Raw genomic sequence first — 18,693 nt, forward strand, 5'->3', positions numbered from 1 at the left:
AAGATGACTATCCTACTGGCAGATCGTTATCATTTAGCATATCCACTTTGATGTATGCCCATCATTGCTGTTTCTCAGCAGCAGCTCAATCAAGTTTCCTTCAACTAAACCTGCTACAGCTTCTGTATACCGGAGCGCATGATCCGAAGCGTCTTCTCTTGTTGCGCTGCTGAGATATCCACGTAGAGACTGGTTCACCCTGTTGAGCAATTGAATCTACCTCGCTCACTACAGATTTGATGGCCACTTTTAGGAAACCAAGATGTGATCTTTCCAAGTGCTTCATGGCACACCACGGTCTACAGTGCGCAGCTGTAGCCAAGTGCGCCTCTTCGACTAAGAGACTCATGGCACGATCAAGATTACTTCTTGGCGCACCCGCACAGCACGGAAGTCACGGACCATGCTGAGGGGACTCAACTCCGAGTTGAAGCGGCATTGAACTGCCATAGCATTGCCAATCCGTGCACTGTGCCGCACAACCGCTCTTCTCTGCGACGATTCACATATTCTACTGAAATCGAGTGCGCCTTTTACTTTTGAAAGCCATTTACTTCATGATATTGCTAAGATTCACAATGGAAAAGAATGGCCTAGTGTGGTTCGAAATAAAGTGGGCCCCCCGTCGTCAGTGCATCCTGATTTCATTCCGCAGTGCCGGCTTGCGCAAAAGCATCATGTTCTTTTGAGCCATGCTGCGATTCGCAATGGAGTATGAAAGCTCTCACGGTCATTTTGGTAGCCTGGGATGACTCGTGCCGCAAAGAAGTGTGGGCTGCCGCGCCGAGATGGTCGGCAGCTGTAGCGGCGTAATTTTTCTGAAGTCGGCCTTTTGCAATGCGATCAAGTTTCTGAGAAAAAAGGCTGTCTCATATATGGACGTCTTTGATGGGCTGCCGGAGTTCAAGTGCCAGGATAGTATACATGTCGTTGTCGACATGCAAGCCCAGTAAATCTTGCCATTTCATCTGTTGCTGCAGTTCTCCGATGGAAGTTAAGCTGCTGAAATATCGTTAACTGATGTTTGGAAAAGCTTCGAATACTCCAAGAATATCGTTACGGATGAGGGGCTGGAGTTTGCTGGTGCGGTCTAGTGTGCCGCTATGACCAGCCTACACAGTGATCACAATGTGACCACGGTGAATTAGCTTGGGGCAGATGGACAAACACAGCGCACTAGCCGCTATCTCTTGCAGCAGTTCCGACTCTATGCTCACAAAAGCTCAATTGCTCGGCTTGATATTCTTCCTACCCCTTGGTAGGCCTACAATTTATCAGTACACTCGTTTACCATGTGCTTTGCCGCATCCTTGGTCTACAATCAGGAGGCCTCACCAATCCGAGCGAAACCTGGTGACAATATGTCAGCAGCCACCCTTTGCGGCAGAGGGGTCCAAAGAACATTTGTCTAGTACACGCGAATATGTGCACAATGTTCAAGATAGCCAAGCGCTGAATTATGATAAGCGGGAGTGGCCTGGGTTTCTAGCCTGGAAATTTTGTCATAATTGATCGGCAACCTTTACGAAGCGGGCCAAAATGTGGCCAGACAAAGATGTTAACGCCTGCGAGGATTGCAAAATCTGCTATTTTCTTACCAGCCAACTCTTTTCTTTCTATCATCGCCTTACTTAAAGGTTGGAGGTGTCACAGAACTGTCAATATTGGCTTCCAAAAATATTTTCAAAAGTGCCTTGCTACGCACAGGCTTTTAATCGCAGGCAAATGAACCGTGTGGAGACAAAGTATCCTCGGAGAGCTGGGAAATCGCTGCGTTCGAGGATACATTCGGCGGACGTTCCCGGTGAAGTGGGGTGGAAAACGTTAAGTTTGGTGGCTTGCAGAGGGACAGCTGCAAATCCTGTTGGCAACTGGAGAATTTGCGGCATTTTTTGGCTCGCAGCGCTAGGCGTACTAATACTAGTGATGTTTCTTGGTAATTTTTCTCCCCAGCTGACATGCTGCGTGAAGGAGTTACCTTCATCCATGTCTATTGCTTGAAAGTTCCCGGCCGACACTGTTGAGGTGAAATACAGATTCAAACTTTGTTCGCAGGCAAATTTAGGCATGCTGTTCTTACGTTCTTCCTCATGCCTTTTTCTGGGCACCAAAGTCGGCTGTGTTGCACGTACGCTTCTGTTAGCGTGAATGGATTGCCCGATGAGGCGCGAAGCACTGCTCAGCTGATAATTTTCAAATACCGATACGCATCTACGTGTCTTCTGTTTTTACTTAGAGCAGGAGGTTTATACACTTGAGTGCTCCGAGGACAGCTAGCCATCGCACCCTCGTAGCCTTATTGCTTTAGTCCCTTGTACATTATTGGCCAGTCTGTGAGATTTTCCCCAGAGATCTCTCTTTATGGGTATATGCCTGCTTTTCCTCTCTTTCTGGCATCGTAGTTTGCGTTCAGGCCTGCCTGGGTAGTCTCGATGTGGGGGGAAGTATTCCTCTGTCTTGCACACAGTTGGCCTCGACGGGCATTGCAGCAAAAGGCCTTCCAATCTAGAAGGGAGGAAAGATGTAGCAGGCAAGACTGCACCTATGCAATTTTTGCAAAAATATGCCTTTATAATAAGGAATAAGTCAAGCATTGATCGAGTGGTTTGCCTTTCCATACTTCATTGATTGTGGAGTAGAGTTAATTTGATGCAAGACGAAGTAGTGTCGCTTGCTAGCGTGCCAGGCGTGATATACAAGTAGCTGTGGGACGTACTTGGAGTGCCTAGAGGGTGTTGCACACACATTCTAACGGTCCCTCTCTCCGCTCGTCGCAAGGCTTTTGAGGATGGCACGTAATAATGGGAATTTTTTTTATAGAACACTTGTTCAATTTCTAATAATTTTTGTTTCGAGTCTGAAGTTAAGTGTGTACTGTAAAAAGCTTAGACACAGGGTAGCAGGCAATCGTCTCATGCCAGTACAGCTACCGTGCAGTAAAGCAACTCTACCATCGCACCTCCAGCTAATTTCTTCGTAATTAGAGTTATGCTGCCTTCGATACGCAAACATGCAGAACTAGAAGCCTTGCACTCCTGTAGTACCGCCGCCTTTACGTTCTGCTAGCGCAGAAACAGGACCTTAACCTTACAACAAAACAAGGCCTTTGTGTGACTAGAGTAATTTAGGAGGAAAAGTTTTGCCTGGCTTTCCTACAACTGAGAATTATTCCCACATACTTAAGCTTAAAAGCTTGAACTTCATCATAAGCATGGTTGCAGCATGATAAAATGGAACATCGCTATTGTTCAGATAACTGCTTGTGCCTGGAGCGGCAATGGCATCCACTGGGTCAGCGGGAAAGCCATTATTCCCGAGGCCCCAGCTTGGCTTGCACACAACACCGCAAGTGGAGACAGTTATCGCCATATGAACAGCCTTTGATTGTTAACATCTCTTAGAGCTTGCTGCTTCGTTGATGCTAGAATTTGCCGTGAGTAGTGAAGACTTCTTTATCGGTGTTGGGTTCTGGCTTCGACACGTGCTGCAACGGGCCCTGTGGGTGTGAAAGCATGGGGAATGGAAGTCTAATTCCAAGGGCCTCTTTGCGGAGTTATATCACTCATGTCCAAGGCACAGAAGACTATTTGTTCTTTATTTGGTTTGCAAGGGCTTTAATCAAGTTTGAGCAGAGTGGTAATGGGGCTTGCGATCTCGGCAGGTGTGCACTTACACCGCATTAGAGACCTTTGCGTCCACATTGTTTTTTTAATCTTCGAATTTCATGGCAGTTCACCTATAGAGCTAGTCCAAAAACATTTTGTCTCCCGAGGCTGAGGTCTGCAGAGGCAGGCACCAAGGTGGCAGAGGAACTCCCTCACGTAGTTCCACTGCACCTGTTGGGGGTGCACTCGAGACTCGTCTGGCCCTTCATGATTCCTAGAACCCCCATTTCTGCCTGATAGTATTTATTCGCACAAATTTTGCAAAGCAACCCACTGTTCGAGGGGATTGGGAGAGCCAACAACCATGAGATATGGCACTTTGGAGAGTTAGCTATCGCTCGGGGTTCACGGCCAAAGTCCTCATTGGTTCAACTCAAGTGTGTCAGGGGCAAGTATTTAAAGCACTTCTGAAGCTTAGCGGAGTGTCTGAAGGCCTTCATCACCATTCATTGCCGGGAGCTAGCAACTGGTGATTATCAATACAGCTCGTCACCTACAGGGCCCGTAGGTCTCTGCGTGTTAGTGCAAGGGAGCAGCTTCTAACTGCCAAGAAAGCAGCTGAAGATGTGGTCATTGTTTCAGTCAACTGCAGTCTATTGTTTATCCTAACCCCAAAGCAGCATACTTTGCGGAGCTGTAAAACCTGCAAGTATCCTCTCCTCACAACTCTCCAGGTCTCTACGCCCTCGTGCATTTCTTCGAAAATTCCATTTTAAGTTTTCTTGCATAGCCTCATGATTATGACGCATCCGTAATTAACATATAGCTGCAAAACTTTACACCATCTGTTTAGTAGCAACAGCCCGTACCACAGATAAGCCTAACAAATACACCATGGCATGTGCTTTATTAATGTATGAATCTTGGCGGAATCGCAGCCTAATGTTCCATTGAGAGACAATCAACTCCAAACACAATAAAAAGGTTAATAGAAAGTTGTTGAACGCTTCCCCCCAAAACGTTAATGCGTTCTCGCGCCGTTCATAGCTCTTGCTATTAGGGGAATGGGAAGGCTAGGGTACGCATACCTGCATCTACTAAGCTCTCCGAGTATTTACAACTAGCAGCGCAGCATGAAGCGCGCACACGCATAGCACTGCGCCTTCTCTTATCCAGCTAAGAGCACTTGGCAACAAATGTGGTACACGGGCAGCCAAACCCATAGGTAAATTCATCACTAACCTGTACGTAAATATAACTCTCGCAGCAGAAAGTGCTTAGCGTTGCTTAGCTCGTTATATTTAACACACTTAGAGCTGCAACCCACTATCTCCACAAGGCACCCCGCTGTACTAGTAAGCATAGAGAAGACATACCAGTGCACAGCTAACTGCATTGCTTGGAGCTAGCTCTTCCTTTTGTGAGTATTTCGCAGTACCTGTATTCGCGGCAGTGCGCATTCCTTCACCCACAAAAGATATGCATTCCTCTGTAAATATTTTGGCGTAGAAACTAAGCGTGAGTGTATTCTTGCTTCTAAGCCATGGCATTCGCTCTGGCGGTTGGGCTGGATTCTACTATACTAAAAGTGAGTGCTTTGCTGATGCTAAGTCATGTCATTCATTCTGGCGCGTGGGCCGGCTTCTGCTGTCCCTCCAGGTCTTCCTCCTCCATCAATATCCATTGCCGGTACCTTCATCGAGCTCATGACTCTCCGAATTTCAGACGAGGACCTTTTGAATTGAAATGCTGAAATTTAGTTTGACTTGCTAACTGAATGCATCCAGTACAATTGGATGAACGGTGGAGCAACTTCATCAAACCGGGCAGGCCAAACATGAGAACAGCACTCGCTCAAAAATAAACCCAGGCTTAGCAAAAGTAGTTAAGCCTCCTAACCGAATATCATTATAACCTTCTTGAGCCCTTTAGTAGGGGTTTGAACTCAAGGGGAGAGAAAACAAACAGGGTACAGGTTGCTGCACTTTTTGAGCACTGCGAGCATTCGCATGCGCACGTACTTCGCAACTTAGCGCAGAGCCATCCAGCGTCCATTCTCGTAAATATTGGCCTAATTATGCACTTAACAGAAAATAGAAACAGCCAAATATTGAAGCCAGCTCGTGGCTATGCCAGAATTTAATTCTTACAGTGTGTTGGAAACAATCCACGTGTAGGTTGGCACGCTTTACTCGCTACGCTCCATGAAGATTTATTGCCAAACGAACTTGAATTGACACTATTTTTTATTTTTGTTGCAAAGCATCGCTGGATCCACATAATAAGAATATATGGTTGGCTGGTGTGCGCTAAGCTACTTTTGCTGTTTTGCATTGACGTCTGGCCTGCTCAGAGGCTGCAGGTACTTAGACAGCAACAATCCTTTCTCTCCTCCTGCCGGAGCCCTCTTGGCAAAAAAAATCCACCATAAGTGTCTTTATGGCGAGCAGGGAATAATGTCCTTGCATGGCAGGGGGCCTTCTCAGGGTGACGCGCGGAAAGCAGGTACGGTGCCCGATAAAAAGAGCCGCGCCTGATTGAGGGGTAATTTGCACTACACAGTTCACACAAAAATTAAAATGATTTCAAGGATTTCAGAGGAGAAAACTGTTTTTTTTGGCGTTTCTTACCATGTGCCAAAGGTGGAAACTGCGAGGGCTTCTTGATGGCATGCGACAACATAGATCAATCGAATCTTGTGGAAGCTACAGAAAGAACTAAAGCCTTTAAAATTGTGTACTCTGTGTACCTAAAATCATCCCACTGGCTTTTATCTACAAATAGCGGCGCTGATCGAAGGAACTACCTATCAGCCATTGGAGTCACTTCGGCTCAGGGATTGCGGCCTTACCAGTGGTCTCTCGTCTGTGCAGGATCCTGCGCCATTGATCGAATCCAGCGAATTTATTTTTTTAAATACACTCTTGTTGCGAATAATTGTTTTCGGTATTGCTTTTAGACCAAGGGCCGCTTTATCGTCTCAGCTTTTCGCCGAGGTAGCACAGCAGCCCACATTCGCGTCAAAATGGGATCCTATCGGCTATGGTGCCTTTTTCTTCTTTGTGCCTCTGTACTTACACTACAAAATGATCTGCCCATTGCGCTGGCTGCAGGTGAGTTTTTACTATGAGTCATCGAGCCTAGAGGCCTAACAAGGACCATTCACTGCCGAGCTTTGGTCAGGTTCCCTCCAGAAAACGCATTCAGTTACATGTTGTCTGTGGACAGTGACATCCGCTTCCCGTGCCCTTGTTCTGATTCGTAGAGTCCGGAGGGTATGATCTTGAAAATCCGGGGGGAATGCCAACACGGAATCGAGGATTGCAGTTCTTATCCAGGGCCTGGAGAAGAGTGACAATGCCCGTGAGCCAACTAAGACCAAGTGAACAGCACGCATCGCCACACCTAAATTTTATTGGGACTGTACCGTTAGGCACAGCTGGGCACGAAGGCTTTGGGGACTTGCATCGAACCGTGCGACCTAGGCAGTATAGGGGAATGGGGCAAAGCTGTCTTTTCGATGTTGTGACTTAATGCAAGGCAGCATTTGCGCTAAAAATTTATTGCAAATACTCAGCAGCTGGTGGTTCGTGTTTCAGATTCGGAGGGTCCTTCTCAGTCTACGGAATGCTCTACGGCGGCGTCCCTCGGTCAAACCCGAAGAGCAGCTCAAAGATTTAGAAGGTGCTGCCTTAGGTGCGCTTTTGGTAACCGAATACTCAAAAATTCTGGTTTATCTTTCCTCACAATAGGTGTCTCCTAGGTATTTTCGCGTTCTTAGTACAGCTGGCAATAGAAACCCGGCGCCTCCTTCGTTTGTGTACTGCAAATCGCAGAGTACATTGATTGCCTTTCCCTACTACCCCGCAAGACGACCCTTCAAGCCGCCGACATATGCGGCGGTTTGAAAGACGAGTCGATGAAGCGTAACTGTTCTCTTTTTGCCCGCTATATTGTTACACAGCTCAACGAAATCTCAAATTGCCCCTTCGGGCCAGACCTTGAATCCAAGACGAAATTAGGTACATACTAGGAGATATTGGAATGGAGTCTTGCTGTTAAGCAAGAAAGAGAGCACCTGCTGACTTCCTATAGGCTACAGAGGGACAGCCTACTCACTCTTGTTTGCCTTGCTTTGGGTTACAGATTGCTTTAGGAAGAATCGCCTCTTCCTTGTGCATCCGTTGCTGCACGAGAATATATCCGGCGCTACCAGTACGTTCCATGCATGCACGTTTTAAATGAGGTTTTCGTGCGTTTCAAATGAACATTTCGCAATACGTGCAGAGTATACCTATAATAGGGATCGCCGCTTGCTGTACAGTGCAGAATAACCGCCATGGACAGGCTATGATGATTGTACGATGGAGACTCGGATCTAAAAAAGTGAATGTCCCTGATGGCTTGTTTCTTGCAGCACAAGATTACAGTGACATGACGGACTGGCTAAAAAACCTGAAAGTGCGTTGGCTGCTCTTTCGCTGTTCTCCGTCTGCGCAACGTAGAGTGCTTAGTTGCACAGTACCCTTCTTGATTTCCTCTAACATGCTGACCTGTTTGATGACTTTTCCAGATCAAAGAGCACCCATCAAAGGATTCTCCTCCTGTTGCTGAAGATCCCCTGGAGAATGCCTTTGCCTTGCTGGACTCGACCACCATGGGCAGTGTAGACAACCAGCACATTTTGGTCGGACAGCTCCTTAAAAAGAGCACGGTGCAGCGCCTAAGCATTAGAGGAAGAATGCAAAGGTGGTGGAGAAGAATAAGAGGAAGACCATTACCAATGCAAACCAAGAGAGTGCCAGATGCCCAAGAAGTAGGCTCCACAACACATACGCTTTGCCACGGGTCTCTGCAATTTGGGGGCTCACAGTTAAGATGTGGATTCGATTGTGCCTTGCAGATTGTCAGCCAAGGCTGCGAATTGTTTACAAGCATGCCACCCCATGCAGACCCCTTGGCTGTGCGCCTGGTGACTGCCATGCTAATTAATGGGTACACGTGTCCCACAGAGCATTCCTTACCTCGCACTCAGAGGGTAATGGTGAACGGAAAGCCGAAGAAACTTAAGGAACGCAGCCTTGTGGAGGCCGCAGCCTTTATCGCTATCGAGGCGCTTTTCAATGCCAGCGACTGTGCAGAAACCGAGGATTCAAAAGACCCAACCTGCGAACTTATAGATCAATACATGGCCATGCAAGATCAACAGAAACTGACCCCAGAAGACGGCACTCAAGGAAGCACGCGAATTCCAGAAGACGTGCCACGAGCCTCCTTTGTCGACTCTGGGGAAGATGAAGCACAAAACCTTGAAGACCCCACCACAGATCCCCGAGATTTACCCGGTGCCGCTGCTACTGACACCCCACAGCCGTCTCAAGGTGCGAGCTACACCCCTGAAGATTTAGGCGGCACCCCTGAAGATTTGGGCGGCACCCCTGAAGATTTGGGCGGCGCCCTTGAAGATTTGGGCGAAGCCCCTGAAGATTCGGGCGGCGCCCTTAGAATAGAGGAGATCGGTACACCTGGTAGCCCACCGCGCGGACGTACGGAGGAGGAAAAGGAACGCATCCGTGTTTTCGCCAGGAAAGCGGCTGCCAGCGCGGTTGTTATGGCTCGTATAGGTGAGTTTTGAATGCTTTCTATGTTAGGCTTCCTTGCTCATAGTAGATGAAGGACACTTGGGCATGCCCCCACCTTGGATGTGCCCGCTAGCGGTTTTCTTGCATGTGGTATCACGGGCAGGGGAGACCGATGAGAGCACTGAAAAGCAACAATCCCTTTGAAGACCTTGACTGAAATTCTTTATGTATCCATGTCCGTTTTCAATCGTCGTAGGCTTGCAAGTTGGGAGGCGTAATTCTGTGGCTTTTCGGCTTTTACTAAGGAGCTCAACGTTTTGTCGTCTCACTGTCCGCCTGTTATTGGCGTACATGAAGGACAGGGATCTGCTGCCTCAGACAGACTTTTCCCTCTTCCTGAAAGACCTGAAGCGAGGAAAGCTGTTCCTGAGTATTTACCTCAAGTCTTTTGTGGAGCTCAGCACAGGCAGTACCAGTTTCGGCTACCTGTCGAAGGTAATTGCTGCAGCTATAGCTGAGGAGAGGATCGTGACTCACGCAAGAGGACAAATGGTACAATCCTTTCTGCAGGAAGGAGTCGAACCAAAGCAATTGGGCCATGCTCTCGATGTCGACAGCCGTACGGCTAAAGTGTTAGCCACCGGCATCAATGTGGCTACAAGTACCTTGCTAGTCGTCCTGATATTGACTTTAGTGTTCACAGCTGCTCCAGCAATGGCTCCCGTGGCTGTGATCTTTGCCATACTTGTTGGCATCCAGGTTTTTGTCACTGTATTCAACTTAGTTGTGCCCCGAACCACTTGGAGTAAGATCACTGGTACAGTGGATGATTTTGCTGGAAAGCTTGGCATCCGAGTGTAGATGCATGAGACGCAATATCTTGTGCCATTCTTACGCGCTCTCGCGTGGCAACAGTGGTGGACGGCCAGTATATCCTGCTGCGGATATAGATTTTCGGGTCATCTGACCTATTTCAATGTTCTTTTCGCCCAGCATCTACTAGTGCAGACAACCGTTAAGTCTGCTGTTGCTGACACCACCTGGTACATACATAGTTCCTATTGCTTCAGGCCGATGTGTAGCCCCAATAGCAAAGTAAAACCCTGTGTGCTTTATACAGCAAAGGCACAGCTCTCTAAAAGTAAAAATATTTCACAGCCAAATGCTTATGAGGTGGGAACAAGTGGTCGTCTAGTCTCAATAGGGAATGGAGCAGTTCGCATTGGAGGCTGGTGTCATGGAGGTGTACTTACTGCTGCCCAGGGGTGCTGTATTCCTTTCCAGAAGAAATGCCTGTAGAGCAACAGTGTGGTTTCGGATGCATTCATCAATTTTACAATTAAGCAGCTTTGTTAGCTTTTTCCTCGAGGTCTTCGTGATCCCTTTGTGCCTGTGGAAATGGCAGTTACTAAGTTCATCCCTCTTGTCCTCAGAAATGTCTCTGTGCTTGACAGCTTGCGACTAGATCTGGGCCCCCTTTCCTTCGTTACTTGCAGCCGTAAACAACGCTGACTTAAGACCTACAAGATCCGCTCGCAGGCCCTGTTCACGATAATCTTTGGACGCCAGAAAGGTGTTCGCCTACAGGGGAAGACTTCAAGGGGCTACTGCTGTCTAAATTCTTGCGTTCACACTCGCGTACATAGGCCTACGAGGCACCGTCTTGTATCATCTGCTAACTTTCCATTTGCCGTGTACTGGTAGCTGTCCGGTGGTTTGCCGCACTTGAACTGCACTTTTCGCTGGGGTTCAGCTTGGTGTGTGACCGAATACAGGAGCAGTTACATAGTAGTCGAGCGTCAATATGGGAACCTTATGTGGAGCGGCTAGTGGTGGACATCGCTCTCGTTCAGTCCTTTGTAAGTTGTTGCTCTCCTCTTGGAGTCGCCGCGCCTTTCGCCCCCTCTGAGCATGTCATTATGCTGGGCCGTTTTCTATCTGCTTCTGCCGGAGCATTTGCATCCATACCTCAAACGATTCTTCTGCCTTACTGTAAACTCGCCCTTTCCTCGCACGACCTCTGCCTTTTCTGTTGCTGACTCTTGCCGGTCTCCCGTCTCCTTGCCGTGTGCCTTGCTGCTATGGCCCCTGTTTGGTGGCTCCTGCTTGGCCTGTTTGGCTTTTAAAGGACCGGGAACTACGAGATACAGATGAGAAACACAAACAGAAAACGAAAGGTCAGAGCCAAGGAACACGAGCGTAGAAAGTGCCATTGGCTTAGTCGATAATTTCTGCTTCAACTTGGCTCGCCTTGAGAAATGCGCGTCCCCAGCAGCATTATCCAATCCATTATGAAGCAAGAAAGCACTAAATTTTCAAGGAATAAACACATTCAAATGCCCTAAATTCTCATTGGGGGCTTAGGAGGTCGCACAGGCATTTTCCTGCGTAGTGGGTGACTTCGCACCTGTATGAGTAAACGCGCATAGCCTAGGGTAGTGGATCATGGTGCAAACACTTACGCTAAGGTTCCCGTAAATGGCCTATGGCGCATAGCCAGGACCTGTAATCTTTCCAACAGGTATGGACTGCAGGAAGGCATAGGGGCTATCCTGGCTTTCAAACTAGATAGATCCTCCTTGCCTCAATTAATAGTGGATAGATTGTAAGAGAAGAGGATCAAGAAAGGTTAAACGAAGATAGGCCTACAGCTTGAGATTGAGGATACTGGAATTTACTTGCGTACTGTACTCGGGGGATTCGATCTAATCCATGATGCCTATGGGAAGTGAATGCAACGCATGAGCATTTGCGTTGACTTTGATGTAGGGGATGCTTGGTCACCTATTGGGGCGCCTATTAGCTGGGGAGTGTCTGCGCTGTGTCGTTACCTTAGAAAATAGCCTGAAAAGCTACACTCAAGCACTATCAAGTGCATCGATCTTATTTAAGTCAGAATTCATTTAAAATTCACTAATTGTTCTGTCTGTTCGCTCATCCGATTCATGTCAGAGTATTTCTAGTTAGATACTAGAAGACGGAATGATACGTGCGTGTGCAAGAGATGATAGCAATAACTAGCGGTCAGTGCTCCAAGTGCTTTGAGGGCCCTGAGGATGCATCTGCTACACCTCAGCTACCCCTCTCCTCCCATGCGGTAATCTCCGAAAAGAGCGACCACAAGAAGCAGGCAACGTTTCATGAAAACACTGAATAAATTTGCATTATCTGTATTAAGTGTGGGCTTAGACGTCTTTCCATGGAGGCCTGAGCACGAGGGCTACAGGTGACAGCGCCGCTTGGTTCGATTCAGCTGCTCCTAGCTCATCCAATGGCTGTGAATGCAGTGGCGCGTCGGGTTTCCCCCACAATAGTTGTTTGGCCTCAATGAAGCTATTGGGTAATTGGATAGTTTGATTATTTTGGGCAACAGGGTGGAAAGGAAAAGCCATCTGGCGGTGGAAGTTGATGGTAGGGCGACGCCTGATTGGGTGGCAGAGGCCGGCCTGCAAGCTGATGTCAATGCAGTAGCTTCACAGTTGGTAGAAAGTATGATTCGTCAGCTAGCGAAAGCTTGTGCATACGTGAATGTGATTATGCCTACCACGAAAAGTGTGAAGGCCATTGGGATTGGCTTGTACTAGAGGATTTCATCACCCGGTTGAGTAGTAGTAGCAGTAGTTATTGACGCATGTATATTGTACATGGAAGCACTACAGAAATGACCCTTTGTGAGACGAAGGCGTTTGCTTGCAGACATTACTATGAACCATGCCTTCCTACATGCCTTGGCATCTTCATTTTTACCATTATCAGCTTGAGAGCAAACCTTGGGATGACTGAGCAAACTGGAATAGGAAAAATAATATTAGATTGACATGTCGATAAATAGTAAGCTTCGTTTCTCAAAAGCCACAATGTAGACGAATAGCTGATCATCAGTGATATATCTGGGGTCTATCCGAAGTGTGACTTCAGGTGGTCGCAGGATGAGCAGTGACTCAGCAAATTAGAGCTGCCCGGTGGGACATTTACAAACGGTGGACTAGGTGTGGCTTTAGGGGCAAATGAGCGCAGTTGCTGTGTCTTGAGCTGGATTGGAAGAGCTACAGCGGGAGTAAAAGTCTGTGGCTGTTGGTATCCTGTGACTCGGCCCTAGCCTTGAGCTTAAGGTGGGCCATGAAAGAAAGCCAGAGGGACCTAACACTCCTTGGGATCCCCAGAGAGCATCTTCAACAACGTACCTGTTTCTACTGCGAGGGAGTGGGTCACATCGACCGGAACTGTAGGCGCGTGTAGAGCCAGAGAGCTTGAACAAGTGGACTGGGCCCGCAGGGAGACTGCTAGGCTAGCAAGGGATGCGTAGTGGGGAAGTGAATGACTATAAGCGCAGGCTGCGGCGCCTGCAATGGATGTGTGGAGGATAGACCCGCAGTTGGGTACCCACCATGGATCAGTTCTGCTCTTACCAAAATGCATGGTAGAGGCTGAGTATTGCGAGCGTTATCTAACACTTGATGCAAAGCGGGTCTTTCATCCTAGTAGGCGGCTTAAAGGCGCGGTCTGCGTTTCACTGTTTAGGTGAGTCCCTTAGACTCGGGTTTGCTGGGGGGTGGCACAATGCACGGATTGGTCATGCTCCAGCAGTCCAATGCCACTTCATATTGGAGTTGTCCCGTAAATTCGCTCCGTAAATTCATGTTGAACCTGTGCACTGCGACACAATCCCAGGTATGCCATGAGTGACCTGATGGAAGGGGCGCATACGTCCGCAGACACCTGTAAGGGAGGTTAGTATGCCATGTAACACTTGGAAGAATCCCATCTTGGTCCTCCCAACACGCCACTTTATCTGTAGTGAACGGGGGGCATTCGATACCTTAAAAAGGCGGGCTACAGTCTTTAGGCGGGCAGCTGAGCAAGGCAGGAAGAAACGACAACTCTGAGCTCGCATCCCGTCTAAGTGTCTTTGTAAACGGTTAATTATCAGCGACTCCAACTGAGCTGCAGCTGAGGAACAGCAGGAATGTGCATACATAGAAGGACTCACAGCAGTGCCAAATAGTGATCTGCCTGCAGGATAGCCACCTATTCATCCAGCGAATTGTATTGAGCAAATCCTTAAGTCTGCTTCAAGTTGTGTTCCGCGATATCGGAAGCCTCTAGCATGAAAAAAAGATTAAGAGGCAGGCAGATGATTTGATGAGAGGCATATCTCAGAAATTACCTGGCTGTCCTAGCCTTAACTCTGTATTGGTGCCAAAAGAAGGTTAAAACGCGGCCCATGTGGCTCAAATTGAACTCCCTCAACTCTACTACTGCACAACAGAATTTCCCGATGCCTCGTACAGGCGAATTACGAGACAAATCACACGAGGCGTCAGTCTAATTGACAGTTGACTTCACAAATGCTTTCTTCCAAATTTCCATTTCCCTTGATGACAGGCACGAAATAACGTTACACCCGCATACTCCCAAACTCGAGTACATGGGTATGCCGCTTGAACTTTCTAATCCCCTAGCCGAGCTGCAACGGCAAACTATTCTCTCCTTTCGAGCCTGTCAAAGATAGCCATATGGTTGTCTGCATGGATGATGCCTTGTCCCTCAGCCGATACGTTCAAGTAAACCAAAGGCACCTACAGCTTGCGCGTCCGCTGATGTGGGGCAAAAAGTGGTATGTGAAGACACGAAAGTGCTCGTTTTTCATAATAACAGTTGCATTTGTAGTATTCCACATTTCCGCTGCTGCAAATGCGCCCCATATCCACACAAATGGAGGCAATCAAGGCATGGCCCTTACCTGTAAGCACTTCCAAGGACGGTGTGAACTTCTATGGCCTTGCATCTTTTGACCTTAGTTTCAGTCCTCGGTTTGCTTGGATCGCTTCCCTCATGACTACGTTATTTTGAGAAAGCGCAGACTTCGACTTAGACCGAGGATGCCAATGCACAGGAAGGACACTCACCCCTCGCCGTACCACCTCTCCACTGGCGCTGCCCAACGATGTGCGTCGTTGCTTTCCAACATATGCTGCTAGTAATGGATCGGTGTGTGCTATTCTCTTCCACCGGCTACAGGCTCTCCAAAACTTCGAATTATTGCTCTGCATTCTTCTCAATCTACCGAAACCCAGCATCCTTTCATACTGTGGGGACAAGGATTTCTATGCGGTGTGGGGGGGCGTGAAAAAGTGCCGGCATTGTTATATGGATCCAGACTCTCAGTCCTTTTTGTACCTCGCCAAGAGCTTTTAGGCCTTTGAAGACTTTGACGAGCCTACATTTGGTTGCTGGCTTGGACGCCTCTTGCAGCAAGACTTTAATGCGAAATACATAAAGCTCAACACCAACGCGGTCGCCGAGGCGCTCTCGTCACACCCAGCGACTCAGAACTGTTCAGCGAGATCGCTCCTGTGTGTCATGACTCACCGCTGCCATCAAAATTTAGTACGTCTTATGTTTTCTACACCCATGCATCCAAATCATTTTATTTGGCCACCTAGACACTAGATAAGTAAACAACAAGCTACAGTTTCGCGCTCCGGTGGCAAAAACAACATAGGGGGAATATGAACGCGGACGACACAGGAACACAACATTGTACAGGCAAATCAAAAGCTAGTCATTCAAGTTGTAGGCCGGACAAGCTTGACATGCAGAGAAAGCGCTTGCAAGCGCAGACAGAGAGGCGGTTCCACAGGGTTGCAGCGTCCCAGAGCTAGAAACGACACTACATTTTAACCTTGAATCCCCCATTTAGCTCCCTTGGGCAATTCCCTGGTAACTAAGTTTTCTGTATTGCACAAGAGTGGAAGTCCATCAGCACCTAGAGAGAGATCTAAAGCGTCGCAGTGCCGGAAGAGCGTCAGGTAGGCTCGTGCTGGCAGCTAGAATGCCCCTGCCGAAATGGGCTAGAGTCAGACTGCGCCTCTTACACCTGTCTGAAGGGGCAATCGACGAAGAAAGGGGGCACAGTCTGTCTCTGCTCAGTAGACTTCAGTACGCCACCTCTTCGTGGCAACCAGCTGCTTTAAAAACGGCTCGAATGCCATATTGCATCGCTCCGCAGCTGCCTGAAGGGCTGACTTTATCGGAGGCAGCATATCCCTCCTTCCGCAGGTGTACATCACTGCCCCTTGTTGCAAGAGGTCTATAATAGCCCCTCCATCCTCGTCAATGAGATGCTGAACAGTAATTCAAGCACAAGTCATGCCAAAGCACGAAATGTGCGTCCACCTTAATGGTCTATCCATTGCTGCATTGCTTATATTTACTGCCAACCGGCGGCGGGGGGACTACCAAATGGTGGTGGTACTGGCCCTTCAATGAATCAGGATTCGATCTTTGCAGGCCTCAGCGCAAGTGGCTGTGGGCGTCACACTGAAGCCTCGAACGTATTCTGCCCCGCCGTGAAAATGAATGCAACGCACAGTCTGAGTACACTACGGTGTAGGTGTAGAATCTACGTGAGGACATACCTGCACATACAGCTTGCCGCCACCGGGTGCCTTCATCTCCCTGGAATACGCGAAACGGAGTTGCAGCGTTTCAGTGGGCAGTCGCCTAGAAAGTTCTCGCCATTCGTGAGCATAGGGCGTGGTGGATGCCCTGGCGGCCCCAATGTAGGCAACCACTCGGCCTAACGAGAGCCGGCATGACAAAGGGACAGACAGCACAGGGGGCTGACAAGTGAGGATGACCCAGTGGACCTGGAAGAACCCGTTTCGTCCAACGCAGCACGCAGCCAAGAAGCGCCAGAGTGAATAAGAAGAGAGAAGGCCATACAGCTAGGCATGGGGGATGGGGGGCCGCTACAAGAAGGCCGAGTTACTAAGAATATGAAAGCGGCACAAGCAATGGCAGAGAATTTGGTAAGGCAGACACTGGCGCCAAGAATGAAATCCACCAGCCTTATGTGTACCTTCTCGGGGCTCCGCCAAAATTCGTCGTAAGAAGCTGCGAAGGGGTGCCACGCCGGTACCCGTGCATGCGAACACAATTGGCGTCTTCCTATCCTCAGGAAGTATGAGGGCAGCACCCACAGGCCCTGATGCAATCGAACGACGCACGAAGACGACGTGTCTTGCGGTGCACTCAAGTATCGCACGAAAAACCCACAGCAGGCTCTCGCGTTCCATCTTCCAAGCAAGTAAGCTCCCCCCAGAGCATAGCCAGGTTTGGCTCCTCGAGGTGAGATACTGCAGGAAATCCAGGAAAAAGGGGTGCTGTGAGTTTACCAGCTATTTCAAACTGCGTGCCGATAGGAGCTGTGCAGAGTAGGGAGGAGCAAAGGCCATCTTTTGAAGGATCGTGCTGGCCATCGGGGCCCCAGAAGCGGTGGCGACGGACGCACTGCGACACCCAACAAGCACATGTTGCAGGGCGAGAGTGCAGGATGAGCGTAAGTACGAGGTACGGACAAAACGGGCAGTAAGAAGGGTTGAATATGCGTTTACGTAAAAGATGCCACATGAGTGGCACCTGCACACCTCCGGCGCTCAACGGGGCCTCCCAAGGGCTCCTACAGGAACCAGTATGGACGGCCCTTGTGGAGCTGTCCGAGGTAAATAGTTAGCTTGCCAAGGAAAAAGAGTGACGAAGACCTTCGTCAGGAGACAGTAGGGAGGAGGCCACGCTGTAGAGCCTGGGTTTGGCTACGGGTCCCTCAGCATTGTGGGAGCCCTTTCGTGTGTCTGCAAGGTTCACAAATGAGACACTCTGGCCTTCCAGGTAGTGAAAGGGTGCTCCGGTCTTCGCAGATAGAATTGATGGATCGTAGGAGAACACCAAGTGGAATGCTTCATCGGGCGGCCCCATGTTCTCCTCTGGTGCAACACGGGCCAAAGCCTCAGCAGCTGCAGAAGGCTGGCACCCCGGGGGCAAACGGGAGTATGCAGAATAGTGGGAAGCCAGTTCCCGGTGCTCCAAGCGGATCTTCAATGTATCTGCCCGAGAGAAGCTGTGAAAAGAAAGCACATGCACACTAGTGCAGTCCCAGTGACGCGGGTTCCCCAACGCTACCAGGTTTTTGCGTTGGGGAGGCAAAGGCAGCTAGGTAGCCAGAAGAGACAAGGGGGCAATGGCACAGTAGGCGAGCAGTGTACAGGAGGAAGAAATGCGGAACCTCACAGATTGATAGGGACAGGCATAGAGCTGCTACCGGCTCGACTTCTCAGCCCAGGCCCCGCAGCATGCCCAACCTCCTCGGCCTTCCATCTGAGTGTTACCAGACAAGCAAGCATTCGCGTTTGCAAGCTTCCTTCGAGAAGAGTTACACGCAAACTTCGCCCGATATTGGCTTCCTTCTTGCTGCGAAACATACTGAAATCAACCCGTGCCCGACAAGGAGGAGAGCGGCAGTGCTTCTAAAGTCGCTCACCCGTAAGGCCGGTGCAGGAATTCGTGGGGGCCCGTAGAGGGCGCCCGTGCGGCCCCCTTCGGCGCCTGTGGCCCCACAGCGGGACCAGGAGCGAATCTAAACGAGGTGCACTTGGGCGCCATACTCAGCAGGAAGAGGATAAACACAACCTACGGCACTAAGCACAACGACAACACAGTCGTAA

The 18,693-nt window shown here is 49.1% G+C and overlaps 2 protein-coding genes across 2 annotated transcripts; one reads left to right on the top strand and one right to left on the bottom strand.

Annotated features, from left to right (window-relative positions):
• The first annotated feature begins 6,962 nt into the window (after positions 1–6,962).
• On the top strand, positions 6,963–10,048 carry LOC34622537. The gene is made up of 6 exons (XM_026334659.1): positions 6,963–7,079; positions 7,477–7,560; positions 7,893–8,066; positions 8,179–8,421; positions 8,509–9,229; positions 9,444–10,048. The coding sequence occupies exons 1-6, from the start codon at positions 6,963–6,965 to the stop codon at positions 10,046–10,048; spliced, it is 1,944 nt and encodes a 647-aa protein (XP_026190444.1).
• Positions 10,049–16,116: 6,068 nt separating this feature from the next.
• LOC34622382 (ferredoxin--NADP reductase, chloroplastic) lies at positions 16,117–18,450 on the bottom strand. Its single transcript, XM_026334668.1, has 6 exons — positions 18,291–18,450; positions 17,711–18,147; positions 17,368–17,482; positions 17,052–17,177; positions 16,609–16,769; positions 16,117–16,314 (listed from the first exon to the last, which is right to left on the bottom strand). Exons 1-6 carry the CDS (start codon positions 18,448–18,450, stop codon positions 16,117–16,119), a joined length of 1,197 nt encoding a protein of 398 aa, XP_026190453.1.
• Between the last annotated feature and the right edge of the window lie 243 nt (positions 18,451–18,693).

Source organism: Cyclospora cayetanensis, unplaced genomic scaffold (genome assembly GCF_002999335.1).
Source record: "Cyclospora cayetanensis isolate NF1_C8 unplaced genomic scaffold, CcayRef3 CcayRef3_contig_11, whole genome shotgun sequence".
Taxonomy (NCBI): Eukaryota; Apicomplexa; class Conoidasida; order Eucoccidiorida; family Eimeriidae; genus Cyclospora; species Cyclospora cayetanensis.

What these genes read in the sequence shown, in the direction of transcription:
- LOC34622382 (XM_026334668.1), bottom strand. Translation starts at nt 18,450, where the DNA reads ATGTTTCGCAGCAAGAAGGAAGCCAATATCGGGCGAAGTTTGCGTGTA. An exon ending in CACGCAGTTTGAAATAGCTG is followed by an intron (nt 17,178 to 17,367) that starts GTAAACTCACAG and finishes CGATTGCATCAG; the next exon opens with GGCCTGTGGGTGCTGCCCTC. An exon ending in TTTGGCGGAGCCCCGAGAAG is followed by an intron (nt 16,770 to 17,051) that starts GTACACATAAGG and finishes GGCTCTCGTTAG; the next exon opens with GCCGAGTGGTTGCCTACATT.
- LOC34622537 (XM_026334659.1), top strand. Translation starts at nt 6,963, where the DNA reads ATGCCCGTGAGCCAACTAAGACCAAGTGAACAGCACGCATCGCCACAC. An exon ending in ACTGGCTAAAAAACCTGAAA is followed by an intron (nt 8,067 to 8,178) that starts GTGCGTTGGCTG and finishes TGACTTTTCCAG; the next exon opens with ATCAAAGAGCACCCATCAAA. An exon ending in GAGTGCCAGATGCCCAAGAA is followed by an intron (nt 8,422 to 8,508) that starts GTAGGCTCCACA and finishes TGTGCCTTGCAG; the next exon opens with ATTGTCAGCCAAGGCTGCGA.